The 19234-nt window shown below is 50.3% G+C and overlaps 1 protein-coding gene and 1 long non-coding RNA gene across 2 annotated transcripts; one reads left to right on the forward strand and one right to left on the reverse strand.

Annotated features, from left to right (window-relative positions):
• The first annotated feature begins 1201 nt into the window (after positions 1 to 1201).
• PPP5C (protein phosphatase 5 catalytic subunit) lies at positions 1202 to 16302 on the forward strand. Its single transcript, XM_072980380.2, has 13 exons — positions 1202 to 1414; positions 4544 to 4785; positions 5089 to 5236; positions 7362 to 7483; positions 8698 to 8763; positions 10190 to 10288; positions 11046 to 11151; positions 11446 to 11588; positions 11777 to 11864; positions 12670 to 12710; positions 13407 to 13585; positions 13735 to 13816; positions 14026 to 16302. Exons 1-13 carry the CDS (start codon positions 1249 to 1251, stop codon positions 14086 to 14088), a joined length of 1545 nt encoding a protein of 514 aa, XP_072836481.2. The 5' UTR covers positions 1202 to 1248; the 3' UTR covers positions 14089 to 16302.
• LOC144584261 (uncharacterized) lies at positions 11947 to 13831 on the reverse strand. Its single transcript, XR_013538393.1, has 2 exons — positions 13710 to 13831; positions 11947 to 13281 (listed from the first exon to the last, which is right to left on the reverse strand). It is a non-coding gene; the product is annotated as an uncharacterized LOC144584261 (long non-coding RNA).
• Positions 16303 to 19234: the final 2932 nt, after the last annotated feature.

The following is a 19234-nucleotide window of genomic DNA, read 5'->3' on the forward strand; positions in this document are numbered from 1 at the left end:
TCACAACAATCCTCCCGGGTTGGTCAGAGCCTCTAACCTCGTGGTGCAGTGGCTAAACGGCAGTACTCGCAGCCAAGACTCTGCTCACACACAACCTGAGATCAAACTCTATGGGTTCAAGGGTCCATCCTTCTGAGGTCGGTAAAAGGAACACCCAGCTCGTTGCGAGGGTGCAATGCCCAGAGAGGTCGACCAGACCAGATGGGCGGGATATAAATCAAATAAATAAATAATAAATGATCTGTAGCCCGCATAACTGAATTATAAACCATCCAGGGCGGCCTATAAGCAGCACACTTCGCTTTAGTCAAGGTTGGTGGCGGGCAGCGACTTTCCTCTGAACTTTACTCGATGAATTTCGTGACTGGTTGTGGAGCCCAAGCTGCGGGTCCCTCACTGCCAAGCCAGGACTTTAACCATTGCACCACACTGCCCATCTCGTGCAAGCTTGCATGTGTTGCCCTAAATTAATTGATATTTATTTCTGAGGAAACATTAACAGGGTAGGTAAGCAGAATTTTCCTGGTTACTCTCTTTTATTTTTAATTAATAAGTAATTAAAAATTAATTAATCTCAATTAATTAAAAAGTAATTAATTAATTAAAAATTAATTACTTCCCACCTCCCCTCATTGCACCTCCGAGCCCTTCATTTCCCCTCGCCCCCCTTTCCATGCCATTGATTCTGTGCAACACATATGGAACGTTTCCTCTACCCCGCCCAGCTAATAAACCGAACCAATCAGATTTCGGACTGGCGCGGCCCAATCCGGTTCCAGTTCGTCATAAAGAAGCGACCAATTATCGCTCCCCCGGCGCTAAGATGGCCAGTCTCGGAAACCAACCCGCAAGGCCCTCTGCCCTGACGTCTATCAACGACGCTACCCCGCCTCCCTCCACCGTGATGACGCTCTATCCCGCCCGCCCTTTCCACTCCGCCCCCGAGGAAGACGTTTTTCCTCTCTATGGTGAGGCTTCCTTTGGGCCCCGCCCCCTCTCGGGGCAGCTTTGCGTCAGGGAAGGAAACCACCAGGATTCCTGCCGGCGTCGCTTCTGCGCGTGCGTGCAGCTCGTGAGGAAGTTTTTTTTTTGACGTCTCCTCTCTGGCTCCGCCCCTCGCAGGTTTCCCCGCGGGGAAGCGTTTTGCGACGGCCGCGCTCGACGGCCGCTGCTGCTGCTGCTTCGCGGGCCCCCCTTGGCTCTTCTCCGGCGGTTGTCAGGGTGGCTGCGCTTTACGGCCCGGCGGCGATGGCGGAGGGAGAGAGGGCGGAGAGCGGCGGCGGGAGCGGCGGCGGCGGCGGCGGCGGAGGAGGAGGAGGAGGAGGGAGCTCCGGGCGGACCCCTCAGGAAGGCGAGCCCGGGGCGATCGAGCGAGCCGAAGCCCTCAAGACGCAGGCGAACGAGTACTTCAAAGGTACCGCCAGGCGGTGGGGGGGGAGGGGGCTCTGAAGGGGGGAGGGTCGCCGGGAGGGGCGGGGCCTGGAGAGGAGGGGCGGGGCCAAAGGCCTGTCTTTGGGGGGGGAGAATTAGTGGAGAGATTGTCCTTCAAGGGGGGGGCTTTGCCCAAATTGGGGAGGGGGAGCCACTTAGGGGGGAGGGGGTGTCCTTGTGTGTGGGGGGGGGGAGAAAGGTCTCCTGAGGAGGAGGAGGGAGCGCCTACGGGAACCTCTGTGGGGCAGAGGGCCTTGGGGTGAAGAAGGTGCCACAACAACCCTGCCAGGTTGGCCAAAGCTTGAGGGGAGCGCCCCTGGCCCAAGGGTGGGATTTGGGTTAGGGTTTGGAATGGGGGGAGATTGACTAAAGGGGGGGGGAGGAAGGAGGCACACACACAGGGGGGTAAAGTTGGGGAGGGGCGGCACAGGAAGGGGTCGCCTCAGAAGCGAGGAAGACGTGGAAGGGGGTGTTGAGAGAGGGGTTTCCTTAATGAGGAAGGAGGGGGAGGGGGAGGACGAGGGGGAAGGGGTCCTTGAAGGTCTTTTGGTGGACAGGTGTCATCAGGATGGGGGGGACGGTTCTCGGACAAGAAGATTTGGGAGTAGACGGGAGTGAAGGGGGGGCTCCCCTTGTGAAGTGTAGTTTATGGGAATGAAACTGTGAAAGTGGGGAGACCAGAGAATATGATGTTAGTAAGTGGGGGGGGGAAGCAAGCAAATGGTAAGGGAATGAGCTTTTCTGAAGGCTCCTCTTTGGGAGAGAGCAAGTGCTGGGTGGAAGGAGGGTAGAATTCAGTTGCTTCGAAAGCATACCGTAGTAAGAAAGGTGAATAGGAAGCAGCCAACCACTGCCCTCTGTTTTAGGGCTTTGTTTTTGGAGGTCACAGAAAAGAGCCAGTGGGGAGAGGATGTTCTTGCAAAAAAGCAGTCAGCCTTCTTTGATGAAGGGGGGCATGTCTCCTGCATTGGACCACTGTTGGAGAAAGGAATGGTGGTGTCAGAGAACATGGGTGGCCATGGAGGGGTGTATGCTTCACAGGTGGAAATGGAGATGAGGACACTGGTTGGCTGGACCAGCACTGCCCCTCGTTCGTTTATATGGGACTGACTTTCCTTTGGTGATTCTTGAAAGTTGAATATACAATACGTGTGGAGCCATGATGACCTGGCTGGCTTCCTGGCCCGTTATGAGATGGTTACTGCTGCCTTCCGTCTCTGGGCACATCTCCTGGGATCCTGCGGTGTCAACGGCACAAACGTTGTGGAGCTCCATCGATAGCCTTAGCATTTCAAGGAATGGTAATCTCTGGAGGCGGCAGCGGAACCACGGCTGTGGAGAGCCGCTTTGGAGAGCCAAACAGTGGGCTGGTCCGATCTGCTGCAGTTCCTGGGAAGTCTGCTGGTTTGGAAGACAGCCTGGCTGATGAGGATTCACTTTCGGACGCTTTTGGGGAAGAGGAAGAGGGCTGGATCCCTTTGAAAGCGGTGTTCCACAAACCACCCACTTGCCTTTTCTAAGATTAATTGTGAAAGACGGATTGCCTTGAATACGCCAAGTGAACCAAGATCCCTATGCCTCATTGTTTCCCCCCCAATTTTGAGATATAGCCAAAAGCAGAGACTGTTGTTTTCCCAAACAGACCCTCCTGAGCCCGAGTTCTCTGGTTTCTACCCTCCTGGAGTTCGGAAGGCGGACTTGAGAAGCTTCCCTGCTTCCCTTACATTTAACCATGGCTTGTGCCTTTGGGCTCTGTTACGGAGCCTGTAATTAAACAGGTCAGGCCTCTTGGCCTCTCTGCCGCACTTGGTGGCAGCCCTGCCAGCTTCCAGAATGAGAGACTCACCTTAATCCTCGGTGCCCTGAAGCAAGATGTTTTAATAGCCTCTTAGGTTGTCTTTAAATTATTACTTTTGCAGCTGCCTGGTAGGCAAGTGTGAGAAATAAATGATAGATAAGAGCGCTGCTCGCTCTTGACTTTTCTCTTCAGTTATTCCTTGTCTTGTTCTCTCTATACCGTTCATGTCTTGTTCACAGAAATAGTTGTTTCAGTATAACGGGCTCTGGGTTTCAGTCCTGACAGGAGTTTATTCAGTCCATCTCGTGTTGTCCCTTGTGTTAAGACCTGTGAGAATCCCTGTATAAACATCCACAAACAGTGTCAGAAAACGCACACATTTTATTTTCTCTTTTATCATTCTGAATCTGGAAGAGTCTAGCATGTCTGGCTAAGGAAGGCAGTTATGTAATAACCGCTTCGGTCATCTTCTAGATGTGACCTTGTGTTGTGTTTGTGTGGAATTTAGTCTCTTTCCCTGAGTGAAGCCGACGTCTTCCCTGAATTAGTTGATGGACTTCTTTACTTGATTTTTCTGTACAACCTTAGAAGGATGGACGGCTGAGTCAGCCTCAGTCCAGCCACCTGTGCCTGGGATTGAACTCGGGTCGTAGAGCAGAGTCTTCACTGCAGTCCTGCAGCTTAACGACTGCACCACAAGACTCTTTTCCCTAGGCGGCATCTGTCTGTCATGTAGAATGGGGTAGGTACTTTCAGTGGGTCTGGAATCCAGGTTTCTCTCCTCTGTTGGCTTCACAGACCACTAAAAATGACAGAAGTGCCTTTCAGATTTTCAAAAATGGGTGTTTGGGGCCTGTTAAACATTGCAGGGCACCCCTGAAGCCTTTTCTGATGGCGCGTTGCTGCTAGCAGGAATGGCAAGTCCACGTCCTCTTGCAGGGGAAAGCCAGGTTTTGTTCTGATTTTGTTTAGTTTGACACAAGGGCGGGAGCGTCTGATGGGACCAAGGTTCTCAAAAGTGTCTGGGGCTGCCCAAGGTGCACACTGTGACCTTCCCTGGTGTCTTCCCATGGGCAGTGCTGAGAAGAGATGTCAGGGATATCCAGATGTGATTTATCTGTGCTCTCCTCCCCCCTTTATATGGGGTGTGTGTGCTCTTGGGCACACAGCTTCCCCTTTGCTTATGTGATTGCAGCCTCTAATTAACAGGTCGGGGCTCTACAACCGGAGAGGAGTTTCAAGTCACTTCTAGCTGTCCTGCCAGTTCCCAGGCAAAGGCTGTTCTTATGGTTTCTTTTTCCCCTTCCTTCTTAGGAAAGGACTATGAGAACGCAGTGAAGTATTACACCCAAGCCATCGAGCTGAACCCCACCAACGCCATCTATTATGGCAACCGCAGCCTGGCCTACCTGCGGACGGAATGCTACGGTTACGCTTTGGCTGATGCCACCAAGTCGATCGAGTTGGACAAAAAATACATCAAAGGTTATTACCGGAGGGCCACCAGCAACATGGCCCTGGGCAAATTCAAAGCGGCCCTGCGGGACTATGAGACGGTGAGTAGAAATGGGGATTGGAAAGATGGGGCGATCGGGAAGTGGTTTCGCCTCTTCTGTTGTTTCGGTTAGGCAGGGGTTCCCAGCCTTGGGTCCTCTCCCCCCCCCGAGAGGTTCTTGGGGCTGCAGCTCCCAGAAATCTTGGCCAGCCTGACTCGCAGAGAAGGTTTCTGGGAGTTTTTATTCAAACAGGAATGGAGAAACTGACATATATATAGGGTGTCACCTGTAAGTGCCCGGCGGCCCATCTGACCTGAGTCTCTTCTTGTGAACGTAACCAGCTCCGTTCCCTCTTTCGGCCAGGTTGTCAAGGTGAAGCCGAACGATAAGGATGCCAAAATGAAGTACCAGGAATGTAACAAGATTGTGAAGCAGAAGGCGTTTGAGCGGGCCATTGCCAGCGACGAGCGCAAGCGGTCGGTGGTTGACTCCCTGGACATAGAGAACATGAGTGAGTGGTGGCGGCCGTGGGAAGAGAAGGGGTGCGTCCAGGGGCATCGTGAGGGGTGGCCTGTGACAGGGTCGCCAACAGATTAGCACCTGCAGCTGAAGCCTTGAGGAGTTGCGGGCTTGGTCCACATGGGAGGGTTTTTGTAGGGCTTAACTGGCACCCCATTGCTGAATTTTTCCATATTAGCCATTTGAACTGGTGTTTTGAGCATGTGAGGAGGCTGTGTCCATGTGGCAGCATTCCAGGGCAATGGAGGAGTGAGCTGGTGAAGGCAGAAATGAGCCTTTCCGGGTTCTTCCCCTAAACTAGGAGCAAAAAAGGGCCCAGATCCCCAGCATATACAGCATCATCATTCCTGATTTCCGGGCATGCAAAGTATTGTTTTCCTGCATTTCCTGGGCTAATGCATCACCTCCAGTATCTGTGAGATCTGTAGACCAAAGATTTTTCAGTTGAAAAACAGTCGTCAGAGATGGGAAAAGTTTTTTTTAAAAAAATTTCATCCTACATTTTGCATTATTTCCACAATTGGTCAGTTTGTGCCCTTTCTGGCTTCCCATTTTTGGTAAAAGACGCAGGAATCTTCTGATAGAACCCAACATAGAATAGAGAAGAAAACTCAGGATGTACAGGAAAAAGTGTTCTATTATAAGCAGTCCAATGCACTCCAGACCGAAAATAGTGTGGTGGCTTTCTTTGGGTGCTGTTAAGAAAGCGCAAGGGATTTGGGTTATTCATGGAGGGCGGGACCATTTTCTTTCACCCAAATAAATTTGTTTTTTCTTGTGCCTTTGCTAGTGGGGAAGGCCATGCTTCCTGCTTCTTGTAGCATCCCTTCTTTCCGAGGCAGCCTGGTCATTCCGCTGGCGGTGACTAATGCCATTTCACACGGGTGGCTGCGCCAAGGTTTCCTGCCAGCACTCAAAATAGATCCAAATCTCAGATCATAAATAGATCTCAGTGCAGAGAGGCTTAATCCGTAAAAATAAACAAGGCCGTTGTTCGCAGCGGGCCAGCTGCTGGCACGAGCGAGGGCTCTTAATCCCAGTGTCTGGGTGAAGCTGCGGCGTAGTCACACCCTGAATTGGCCGGTGAAGCCTGGATTTGACATTTCTGGAATGAATCCCTTCCGTCCCTAGAAGAGTCAAAGAAGGTTGGAGAGAGGCTGCAGGTAAAGGGTAGTTAGGAAGCTGCCCCCTATTGATTCAGGCTCTTGGTCTGCTTAGCCTAGTGCTGCCAACACAAGCCGGCAGCCGCAGTGCTTCCATGGTTGAAGCATGCTTCTTTTTGAACTCTCCCTGGAAATGGCAGGGATTGAACCCAGAAGCATCTGCCTCCAGAACATGGTCTCTGCAGTTGAGTTCATGGCGTCTTAAGGCAGGCACTTCCACCCGATTTAAAGCAAAAGGCAGGCACTTGCTTTCTAATTATGGGAAGGGCATCCCGTCAAGGCAACCAGACTTTGGGGGAATTGCCTTGGCTTGAAGCCAGGCTTAAATCCTGCGCCCAGCAAGTGGCTGCACTTAAAGAGGCCCAGAAGGACCGGATGAGGCTTGAGCGTGGGGAGTGTGTAGTGCATGTGATTTGCTCCATAAATAATTTCTGCCAGTGGATGCTTTAAGCACTTCCCATCCATAGCCCACCAAAAGGAGAGCCGCCTTCGCTTCCTTTCCTTTGAATAAAAAGCAGAGGGAAGTCTCTTTGGGACGGTGACAACGTAGAGTCCAGTTTTCCAAGAATTATATTGGAAGCCCAAATCAGGTGTATGGAACTGGCCCCAGATAACATTCGGTGGGTGAATTGGGCCCCCAATTGGGTGGACTGATGCAGGGTGAGGGCCTTCCATTCACAGAAATAAGGTGCCAGCATTGGTTTCTGTCCCACGCAGAAGTCATTGCAGGGGAGGACATTAAAACGCCGGCATCCCCATAGCGTGGTGTGGTTTGTGGAAGGTTTGCAGACCGCTAAGGTTGAGAAGCGCAAGCAGCTTCTCCGTGAAATGTTGTGCGGCTGCATCTCAGACGAGACTCCTCTCGTGCAAAGCTGGCCGGCGCCGTCTCTGGCCTCTGCGTGCTTCCCCTCTGCCTGTCCCGTCTCAGCCTCTTTGCCCCCTTTATTCCCGCAGCCATTGAGGACGAGTACAGCGGCCCGAAGCTGGACGACGGGAAGGTGACGCACGAGTTCATGAAGGAGTTGATGCAGTGGTACAAGGATCAAAAGAAACTCCACAGGAAATGTGCCTATCAGGTACGTCTCTTCCCGGGCCCCTCAGGAGCTGCCGCAAGCAGGATTCGAAGTCAGGGCACAGGGTCAGGGACAGCTGTCTGTACATCGGTCTAGTGGCCCAAGCGAGGAGGAAGGAGCCACCCTGGCCTGGGCTGTGATCTCGCCAGAACGCCATCAAAGCTGCCTTCAGTGTTTTTAAGTAAAAGAGTCATCTTACACTTGGTCCGTAATCGAAGGCACATTTTACAGAGACCACGTATTCCAACAGACCTCCATCACAGTGGCTTCCCGTTATTGATCACAGGCACGTTGGATTCCAGTGACTGATTTTGTTGAGCGCCTCTTCCCTCATCTTTGTGACTTTTCCACAGCAGATGAGGGGCAAAGAATTCCCCCCCCCACCCCACCCGTGCTGTTCACAGGGCCTGAGCGGCCGCTTTTCTTTCCGGCCATCAGAAGAATGTATGAAGTTGGCAGTCTTGATAACTAGAAGTCCCCAACTGGGGATCTTTGGCTTTTTAGCTCTTGGGCATCATGACTCACATGCTTTCCTCCTCTCCCCACCAGCTTGGCATTTCTAAAAAAAGGAGTGATGTTTATTTTAGCAAATGTAACAAAAGCCGTCACCAGGCGTGCTGTAAGTGTGTGTATGCAACACACAATCGGGTGCACAGGAAGCATTGTAGTGTTATATCGGTGTAGACTTTTCCCTAGGGCCACGGCACGTGGCTTCTCCTCCAGGTTCTACTGATGAGAATGGAGCACAGGGGTACAGCTGCAGCACCCATACTGAGGGCCATTCGCCCTTGGAGGTTCGACTGGCACTAGTGTGGGTTTCCTTTTGGTCTCAAGTTGAAATGTCCCTGTTCTGCAGGGGCTTCGGGTCTTAGAGGGTGTGGTTTGATTGAGAGGTGTAATCATGTGTACGGCTTTAAATTGTTTAGAATTTTAAAAATTCTCTTACCTGCTCTACCTGGCTAGGTCTGAGATAATTTCATACGTGTTCGGTTGTTTAATGTTTTGCCTTGTAACTGTTGTGAGGTCTTATAATAGAGAACAGGATATTCCAAATAAATAAATATGGACGTGTTTATTGAACATTCACCCCCACCAAAACAAAAAAGAGAGAAAGAGAGACACTCCTCTTTGCTCCTCCTCAACTTCTTTTATTTCACATTCACTTTCTCTTCTTCTTCTTCTTCTTCCTCTCCTGGCTTGCTTTTTCTTTCCTGTAGATCTTGGTGCAGGTGAAACAGGTGCTGTCGAAACTCCCTACCCTAGTAGAAACAACATTAAAAGAGGTAAGTTTGTGTCTCTTTGGTTTTAAATCAGAACATGTAGGCCCACCCTTGACGCCCTCCTCCTTTCAGAACTCTTGTAGCTGTTGGGCTGACGCCTTAAAGGGAGCGGTTTCTGTCTTGTATCTTCCAGCCTTAAGAAGTGTCACTTGCTACTTGCGGGAGGATAGGTTTGTGGATCCGTTGCTGTGAAAAGCAATTTTTTAAAAAAGAGAAAACCCGTATGCACCAGAACTTAGCAAAGCAATTCTGGCATAAGCTTCTGTGCATTATACTCAGAGCTGATGACGTGGGCTGTGGTTCGTAAGGGTTCAGGTGGGGACAGGCTCGTTGATCTTTTAAGGTGCCACGAGGCTGGTTCTTGTTTTCATGTCCTGCTTGTTCCTTCCGTGTTCAAGCCAGGTCAGGCATCTTCCCCTACCCTGCCGTGCATTCTTGTTAGTTTGGTCTCTGCTTCCTTTTGTCATGACCCAGTCAGTGTTTCCATGTGCTGCAACCTCAGCACAAATTTATGTATCCACATGATGGAGCTGAACCATCATGGCTGCTCCTGTTGTTCCGGAGGAAAGGCTAGGAGAGTTCCTGTCTGCAGGATCAAAAAAAAGCCAAATCCCATGTGTCTGCACAGGTAGGCCATCTTCCGATTGAGGGGCCTGCGAAGTGCCATGGAAGTTTTACCTTGCTGGATCTTTTCCCCCCAGCCTGGGACCCAGCCCTCAACCCACATAGCTACCTGGGGATTTGGGACATTGTAGTCCAGCCCCTCGGGAAGGCCCCAAATTTGAGGAGGCTTGTCTTAATTGTAGTCCATTTGCTCAATGTCTGAGAATTTAGTTTAGTTGCTGTTTGCCACTGTTGGTTATCCTAGTGGGGGTTCAGGAAAGGGAATGACTTGGAATTACAGGTAGCAAAAGTAACAATAATTAAAGGTAGGTGAGTAGAGGTAATGGCAATTTCTGAGTTAACCAGTTTCATTATAAATAAAGCAATCCATAATCCCCAGTCCTCATTTTGTAAGGAACTCATAGCTGAATCAGGTTTAAAACAGCCAGCAACCGAAACTAAAATACTGGCAGTTGAGCATCTTCTTTTACATTCACCTTACAAAAATGGACCAATGTCATTGGAAAGGTTACAGCTCTTTTTGTATTATCGAGATTCTTCCTGAAAATATAGCTGTTTGCTTTAGGCAGGATACACCAGAGTTTTGTGGATCTCACAGAGAGAAAAGAAGGATAATCTAGCCAATATTACCTTGTGAACCATCCTGGGGTACCCAGTTATCATCTGTTTGCCCCACTGAAATGGAAGGGGCAGAAAAAAGTCTCCAGCAAGAGTTATGAGTAACTGTATTTGGCTTTAGCTTTATGCTTCCCCCCCTCCTGCTGTCTTCTTCTGCCTTCTCCTCCCTCCCACTTCTTCATTCCAGACAGAGAAAATTACTGTCTGTGGAGACACCCACGGTCAATATTACGACCTCCTGAATATATTCGAGTTGAATGGGCTGCCGTCGGAAACAAATCCATATGTATCCTTTCCTGATTCATCCCTGTGTGTTGCTGCTGGAGGCTCTGCTGGTTTGTGTCTCCCCTTGGATGTAAGGAAAGGTAACCAGCCTAGACTCCTTGGAGGAAAAGGAAGGGAGCGAGTCAAAAAGAGGAAACTGCAGGAGTTATGATGGGAAAATAGTGGTTCCTCTTTCACCATAGTTCCCTTTCTCTGTAACATGTCAGAAAGCTGGCTTTTTAAAATCTTCAGGAGCAGAAACAGGATGAACTTCACTCTGTGTTGTTGGATTGCATCTCCTCTGAGCCATAGCCAGCGGGGACAACTTTATAATAATAACAACATAATAATTTCAGAACTGCAGAGCTGGGAGGCACAACCACGAGTCGTGCGCTTGGAGCTGGATTATTTGAGAACCAAGATGAACCCCTTCCTCGCCCTCTTTTTGCTCTGAAGGCCAAGCTCTTCTGGTTTCCTTTTGTACGAGCATTTCGTTCACTCTTGCACTTGCTTCATGAGGTCTGGTGACATGCCTAGCCTTAATGTACCTTAGTTAACCACCAGGTCCCACCGTTCCATTCCTTGGTTTGTGTCCCTCTTGGTTTCTTTCCCAAGAACTGTGGATGTGGCACACTTAAGAAGGAATGGCCTTTCACGGCATGGAGTGGGAGAAAGGGGGCGGGAGAGGGAGGAGGGAGGAGGTGCCCTCAGGCTGTCCACGAAAGGACCGTGTTCTCGATGGGACCTTGCTTTTTCTTCCTTGAACCCAACCGTTGCAGATATTCAATGGAGACTTTGTTGATCGCGGCTCCTTCTCCGTGGAGGTGATCTTAACGCTCTTTGGTTTTAAGCTGCTATATCCAGATCATTTCCACCTACTTCGAGGTAAGGGGCCCCTTGCCCTAAATAGCTTCTCAGGGGCGGGGGGAAACGGGGCAGAGAACCTCCTTTTTTCACCTCTCTGTCTGCCTGATACAGATTTCTGCACCAAGCGGCAACCAAGCTGGCGTTTTTTCAAATCCTGTCAGCCTTATTGGGCCCCAGTACCTGGTCACAGAAATGCTTTCTAGATGGAGCAGTTCTGTCTGCAAAATGCAAGCCGGTTCAAGTAAAAAAAAGAGAGAGAGAGAGAGAGGTTGTTTTAGCCTCTGATTTAACCAGCTCCCTTTTGACCACTAGGGAATCATGAGACAGACAACATGAATCAAATCTATGGGTTTGAAGGCGAGGTCAAAGCCAAATACACGGCTCAGATGTTTGAACTCTTCAGCGAGGTCTTTGAGTGGCTACCTCTGGCTCAGTGCATCAACGGGAAAATCTTGGTGAGAGGGCCGTGGGTGGAATGGGCAGGTGTGGCGGGGACCGAGGTGTGTGTGTGTGTGTGTGTGTGTGTGAGAGAGAGAGAGAGAGAGAGAGAGAGCCTTCTTTGCTGTATGTCCTTTCGCCTTTGCTAATCCCGGCCATCCGTTCTCCTTTGGCTCTCTCCCTCCCTCCCTCCACCCCATGGTAGATCATGCACGGTGGGCTCTTCAGTGAAGATGGTGTAACATTAGATGACATCCGGAAGATAGAGCGGAATCGGCAACCTCCAGATTCAGGTGAGTAGCCCAGAGGCACCATCAAAACCCAAACATTAGGGGAAAGCATGTCATGGTGCTTTGGGGGGGGCAAATGGCCTTGTTTTCTAATCAGAACAAAGGTGGCACCATATCGAGGAATTTGCAATATAGATTTTTTTTTTGCTTTTTCCACCCTTTTTCCTTCTGTTGAAGTACTGCAAAGTAAGTACTCAGGAGTTCCTGTTGGGGTCAGAATAAGTCCCGAATGCACGTAGAACAAGTTATTAATTTCTTTTACCATGCTGAATGAGGATTAATTAAAGATAATTAAATTTACAGCCGTCAGAAAGGGCGGATTGTATTTATTCCCTATGAATCGGCTTGCTGGCTTGCTTTCAGAAACCTTTTCATTGCTCAAAATGTTTTATATTGGTTTAATCTGACCAACAACAGATCATTGAAGCGTTGCAGGTTTAGTTCCGATGAAGCTTGTACAGGGCAGAGATGAAGGATCGAGAACAGTTTCACAAATTATTTTTATTTTTTAGAATTACTACTTTGTTTTAGACAATCCATCACGGTACAAACAGATAATGCAATTAACTATTCATCTTACTTATTAAATATTGTAACATTCTAAACACCGGCTATTCACACCATTTAACAAAACGATGCAGTCTCGAATCCCCACTCCATCTTAGAAAGTTCCCGAATCATGTGACTTCTCATTTAGTTCGTCTGCGTTTTTTAATAAAGGTTTCAGGTTCACAAGTGAAAGAGAGAGGAGCACCTTCTCTGCGGTGTGAATTGACTTCGTTGACACTCTAACCCTTCACTTTAACAGGTCCCATGTGTGACTTACTCTGGTCAGACCCACAACCCCAGGTAGGTCCTGCTTGGTGTGTCCCCCGCCTTTGACCCGCATGCCTTTCCCCCCCAGTTTGCCTCTTTGGTCTCGTCTTGAGTTCCGTGCAACAGTTTCTCCTGAAACACAGCAAGTTTTTGATCTGCCTGTAGAACCAGCTGCTTTACCACCACCACCACCACCACCACCACCTCCTCCATCTCCAGGTTGTTCTTCATAAAGCTCTAGTACCTTCTATGCCTGTTCTCCCCTCCCCACCCCAAGTTCTGAGTATCTGGTGGTCCTCAGAGGAGCCCGTCCCCATCCAACCCAAGCCACGACCTTTTGAAAACAGAGGAGCCGGTGCTTCGTCACAGGGCTTATTGGGGGGGAGGGGGAGTTCCAGAACAAAAAGCGACATCAGTGGGGCCCATCTGGGAGCAGAAAGGGGAGAGAATCCCAGGTCCTGGGTGTGTTTCCATCCTTCTCCAACTCAGGCTGCGTTGGTCAGCTGTTCACCGGCTAGGCTCCTGTGTGTTCCTCTGATTCAGCTTCAGTAGCAGCTCTTAGAGGGGAGGAAAGCTGATGACTGAAACCCGGGTTGCACAAAAGCTAGGGAGAAGAAAGGGAAGCTGGATGTCCCGGTCTTTTGACCAGCCGGCCCTTTCCAAACCCAACACCTTGCTTCCTTTGACCCGTCTGCATTTTCCCCCCCTCCCCTTCTCTGTCTCCTCCAGAACGGCCGGTCCATCAGCAAGCGCGGCGTCAGCTGCCAGTTTGGACCCGACGTCACCAAAAGCTTCCTGGAGCGCAATCATTTGGACTACATCATCCGCAGCCACGAGGTTAAGCCCGAGGGGTACGAGGTGGCCCACGACGGCAAGTGTGTGACTGTCTTCTCTGCCCCAAACTACTGGTGAGTGAGCGACGGGGTGCGCCCACCTGCCAAGCATGGCCCCTGCCCTGTTCGTCGGCCCCCCCTCCCGCTCCATCCCCATTTGTGATAGGAGGCATCAACTTCCTTCTCCTGTGTGACTTACTCTGTTTTGGGTCTTCTGTCCCCAGTGATCAGATGGGCAATAAGGGTGCCTACATCCACTTGAAAGGCTCAGATCTGCGGCCGCAATTCCACCAGTTCACAGCAGTGGTGAGTCCTCGTGTGTGTCCCCCCCCCCCCGGAAGCTTTCCCGAGTTGAGCACTTTTAGCCCTTCATCGGAGGCGTGGAGACCCAGAGGCCCCGGCCGCCTTCCTGCCCCGGTTCCCCTCCTTGCAGCCTCTCGCCCTCTGCGTGGGCCTTCTTTCGAAGCCCAGCACGACGCCGGCACTAACTCCGGGGTCTCTTCCTTCTTCCTCAGCCTCATCCGAATGTCAAGCCAATGATGTATGCCAATTCGCTGCTGCAGTTGGGAATGATGTAACAAAGCGGCCCGTCGCCTCTGCTGGCCCCTCCCTTCCTCCTTCCTGTCTGGAGGCCCATGCGCTAGGCAAACGACCCACGGTTCCGTTTCTTCATTTGTTTGTGGGGGGTTTTTTTCGGGTTTTTTTTTTTTTTACAAATTCTTCCAACATCCGCCTTCACTGCAACGCAGAGGTTATGTTTTGGGCAGGGACCAGGAGGAAAGGGGGCCTTTAAACCTGAGCTGCAGGGGCGAGACTGCCCATGTCCCACCGCCCCTTACCCCTAAAGGCAGGGACCGATTCAGCGCGGCCCCTTTTCTCTCTCCTTGCTCACGCCGTGCACGCACGCACAGGAGAAAACGGCAGCCAGAGTGTTTGAAAGGACTGATTGTATTTATTCCCTATGAATCGGCTTGCTTGCTTCCTTTCAGAAACTCTTCTTCTGCTTTTCCGCTTGCCCAGATTCGGCCTTCCCGTGCAAAGTCTGGAGGGCAGAAGGAAGGCAGATGGGGGGGTCTGTCGGTTGGCCCGCGTTGACGCCCGTCCTCTTAGAAGGTGGCACGTGGCGGCACGAGAGCCAGCATCTTGCTTTGGCACATTCTGAGCCTACCTAATCAAAAGCAGAGCTGAGAAGTATTCATGTTTTTGGAGGGCAACTCTTGAGAATTCCCTAGGCAGCACGGAGGGGTCGGGTGGAAGGTCTCTTGGGCTCTACTCCAGAAAAGGTAGCATTTAGAAGCTCTGTTAAAAGACAAGGGGCAAGTCCCAAGAAACAAATATTGGGCGGAGGGCCTCATCCTGTGTGTCCCACCTGTGTTGTCTCCTAAGCGTTTTGCCTCTCCCATAGGAAATCTTCTGGTTCTGCCATCCCATGGACCTGAGGAGCAGGGAGGCCTCTCAGCCCCTACCCAGCACCTCACTGTCCGGCAGGGTTCTCCCCCCCCCCATTCTCCCCTCCCACATGCATGCATGCCTGGTTGCTGGCACCCAGCATGTTCACAGCTGGTCTCGTCGACCCAAGAACCGATGAATTTTCAGAGCTTGGGGTGTGTGTGTGGGCATGAGGCCCATTAGAGCTGAAAGGACCGCTTCTGCACACACCCCCTATAAATTAATCTCTGCTGTGCAGGATTAGATGGCCAGCAGGATCCCGGGGGGCTCATTCATGGGCAGAGTTTGGCCTGCACTTGGCCTGTCTTTGACTGCCGTTTCCCCTCTCTGTCTTCATGCCCTCCGCAGGAGACCAAGTAGGCGGGCACTGCTGGAGCGCGCCAGTTTTTCAGCAGCAGTTTTGAGTGGAGGTGGGGAGACAGAAGGAGAGGGTGAGGGGATGGAAGGGGATAGGTCTTGGGCCGCCCTGTGGCTTTCTGCACCCCAGCTTTGCAGCTTGGTGTATGTGTGTGTGTCTCTTGCAGACCTCTAACCCACAGCTTAGTGGTGTTACTCTTCTGGTGTAGGCGTCATGGCTCTCTCAGACCTGCAGGCCTCGGGCATCTCTCTTCCTGGTTGTCCCGAGTGAGGGATCCTCCTGAGTCCCTTCTCGTGCCTGCCGTGCGGGGAGCTCACCTCATCCCGAGGATGTTCCTCTTAGGCCTCTTTGGAAAGTCCAGGTCAACTAACCTTCTTGGGAACTGAGAGAGAGAGAGAGAGAGAGAGAGAGAGAGAGAAAGAAAGAAAGAAAGAAAGAAAGAAAGAAAGAAAGAAAGAGAGGGGGATTCTGACAAAGGGCAGCATCAATTCAACCCGGCAGTCGAGACGAGCTGGGCCAGCCTTCTGTGTGACTAACCGCGGAAGCAGCAGAAAGCGTGGAGGGGCTAGAATCCAGCTTCTTGGCATCTGTCTGTGCCAAAAAAAAAGCCTTTGTACTGACGTGGAAACAGGGTGGCTGTTTTTATAGCTAGATTTCACCTCTCCCCAATCCTGCCCCTTTGTCCCTAGAGCTTTGAGGCCCCTTCCATTCTCCCTTTTTGCCCCGCAAGGAGGAGACGTCAATTCCTTCCCCCCCCCCAAAAAAAAAATGAAACGAGGCTGCTTTCCCCCCTCCTTCTGTGGCCGAAAAGAAGAGAAACCAGCGAATATTCCAGAAGCACTTTGGATGTTGTTTTTTCCATGCTGACCATGGAGGGTTTTTATACATCCAGGATCCCCTTTCCACTTGCCCTCCTACCTATGAGCTATTTTACTGTCTGTAATTAAACAAAAATATGTTAAAATAAAGTAACTATTGAAAGATCTGCCAGCTGGGGCACGGTGTTGCTTTCTCCTTTGCTCAAGTCTTCTACAACCTGCCCTGCAGATGCGCACTTTTGGAAAACACGGCTGATGGGCCTGCGGCTAGTCCAAAAAATAACTTTTCCATGCTCTGCATGCGCTCACGCACACCCATGTTTGTGAAGGGCTGCATGCCTAATGTAGGATTTGCTTGAATCAAGCTCATGGGTCAATGGTCTGGGAAGAGCTTCGCTCCCTTTAGGACGTTATTGGGGAAAGAGGCAACCCGGAGGTGACGAGAGCTCTCTTTCTCTCAGAGGTGACAGTGTGTCCTAGTGATAAAAGACTGATGAATTGAGTCGGTGTCTTGAAAGTTCTGAAACTCATCAGTGGGAAGGAATACAAAGAAGAAAAAACTCAGAAGAGAGACCTGAAGGAAGAAGGAGAAATAATTTTTATAAGATGAGAAACTTTTCAGGTTGCTATCCTGTTCACTGGCCTTCGCTCTGTCGCTCTCGGCATCAGGTATCGATGTTCACCTCCATGATCTGTGCTACGAAATGCTTTTGTAGAAATTAGCAACTGCAGATGTTTGTGCCACGAAGGAGAGCATTCTTACCTGTGCGCACCTGCAGTTCAGCCTTTGAGAGGATCCTCCTCTTAAAGCTCCTCTTACCAACGGCCCTGCTTACGTGTTGGAGACTCAAAGCCACGGCTTCCTTTACTGAGTCGATCTGCCTCACGTTTTGTCTTCCTCTTTTCCTGCTGCCGCCAGCTTTTCCCAGCTTTATTGCCTTGGCCAAGGAATCTTGTCTTCTTGTGATGTGCCCGAAATGTAACAACCTCAGTTTGATCATTTTTTGCTCCCAAAGAGAATTCAGGCAGAGTTTTGGTTTGGAGTGAAGGATTGTTGATCAGCTATTGCAAAAAGTGTTCCTTCTGTAGAAAAAGGGTTGCACAAAAAAGCCAAGGAGAACCTGGAAGGGAAGAAAAACTTCCTCTTCTTTGTCTGATTCAAAGAATGGTCAGAATTAAGAGGAATGGATAGACATGCCCAAATAGACATGGGAATGTTTTTCTCCCAAGAAGGTGACAAAATGGAGCTTTGAGAAAGCACTGTTTGGCTTGGCTGAAACCCACAAAATGTTCTTGCTGGAGGAAGCACAATAATCTGCTTTTTTTGAGTCAGAACATTGTCCATCTAGTCCAGCGGTGTCTACTCCGAAGGGCAAGCTGCAAGCGTCCAAGGTTTCTGCCAGGGATCTTTCCTAGCTCCACCTAGAAATCGGACGGGAAGCCTAGTGAGGCCACCTCTGGCCTGGGGGCCATCTAGTGAGGGCTTGAACACCTGAATTCTCTACTAATATGGTTTGGAATGTTGGGTCGTATAGGTAAGTATCCATTCTTGTGCAACTCTGCAGTTTTGGCTGGAAGCAAGCGCAAACCCAGATGATCACTGCCCTCTGTTCCAAAAATATAACTTCCCATCCCATTTTTAAAGAGGTATGTCTACAGTATATGTCTGTGAGATAGTGTTTGTTTATTACTTTTTTAAAAATCCTGCCTTTCTGTTAAACCTAGCACTCAGGATCGCTAACAACGCAACTAAAAGCAAGCAGAGCAATGCAGCTCTGAGAAATCTCTGAAATTTTTCACAGGCCGTCTCTGGTTCGTCCTTAAAATTCATACTTGGAAGTACTTATTCAACCAGTAGAGGACCTTTCAGTCCCCAGAGGTGAAAGAAGTTGAGAACAACATAAGAGAAATTATGAACAAGGATAGGACAGTGACAATAAATCAAAATTGCGTATTGAAAACTGTTGGAGATGCTAAAACCCATCTTTGTGGTGTGAAGCTATGGAGCGTTTTCCATAACGGGCCCCTGTTGCTGGAAATCCATGTGGAATGTCTCGGCACTATTGCTATTGGGGGAGGGGGGGAATGCGCTCATGCACACATCCTCTTGACTTGGGTGCAAGCAGGGGGGTTGAAGCCACTTTTCCCCTTTTGTTCCTGCGTGTCTGGGATGGGGGAAGGCAACGAAAGGCCTGCTGCCCACTGAGGAGGGGAAAATCAATGCCATCTTGGGACAGAGAGAGGTCTGAGAAACGCCTGACCCCTTGGCTGGGTCTGGCGGGGACCTTTCTTTTCCCAACTTGCAAACCTCTCCTGTCCAGCCCGCCCCTCTCCGGAGAGGACAAAGGAGGCTTTGTCGAGGCTGGAGCACAGATGTCAATGGGGCGGCTTCTGTTTGTGCCCGAAAACAAACTGAAAAAGGAGGGCGCCTTGGGGGGGGGGCGGGGGGAGCCCAAGAGGAGGGGATCAAAAAGATTCTCATACACTCACTTTGGTTTGACGCTGGACCAAGACTCCACATTCCTGCCCCAGTTTCAAAGGACAGAAACCGGCAAACCAGGAACGCATCCCTCTTGCTCTCTAGAACTGTACTTTTCATCAATTCTCAGATCATGCCAGAAAAGAGGAAAATCTTTTTCTAGAGTGGCACATCCCCCAATGAAATGTCTATCCTATATTGCTGAAAGTATGTGCATGTTTCTGAAAAGGTCTGGAATGTGTTGGGAACTGGGGGGGACGGCTCTGGCCTTCTGGGGCTGTATTACAGGTCCCATCATTCCTGACCCTTAGCCCTGCTGATGGGTATTGGTGCAGGCAGAGGACTGTCCTGTCCTCACCCACTGATATGTTCTAAGAAATGCTTGAAAAGAAAGATTATGCTTAGTTGAGTATTTCGCCCCGCAGAAGGCATGCACTCCGCATATGGTCAGAGGTGTCTTTTCTGCCATTTTTGAATGCTTAGAAGCAAAACCCAGCAGACTCACCTGAGCGGCTATATTCGACCTACTGCATTTGGACTTTGTCCTGAAGGGGTCCAAAATGCTAATGGGCTATGGACTGAGCAAGCACCATAATCCGTGGGATGAATCCTCCTGGAAG

This window comes from Pogona vitticeps, chromosome 9, assembly GCF_051106095.1.
Source record: "Pogona vitticeps strain Pit_001003342236 chromosome 9, PviZW2.1, whole genome shotgun sequence".
Taxonomy (NCBI): domain Eukaryota; kingdom Metazoa; phylum Chordata; class Lepidosauria; order Squamata; family Agamidae; genus Pogona; species Pogona vitticeps.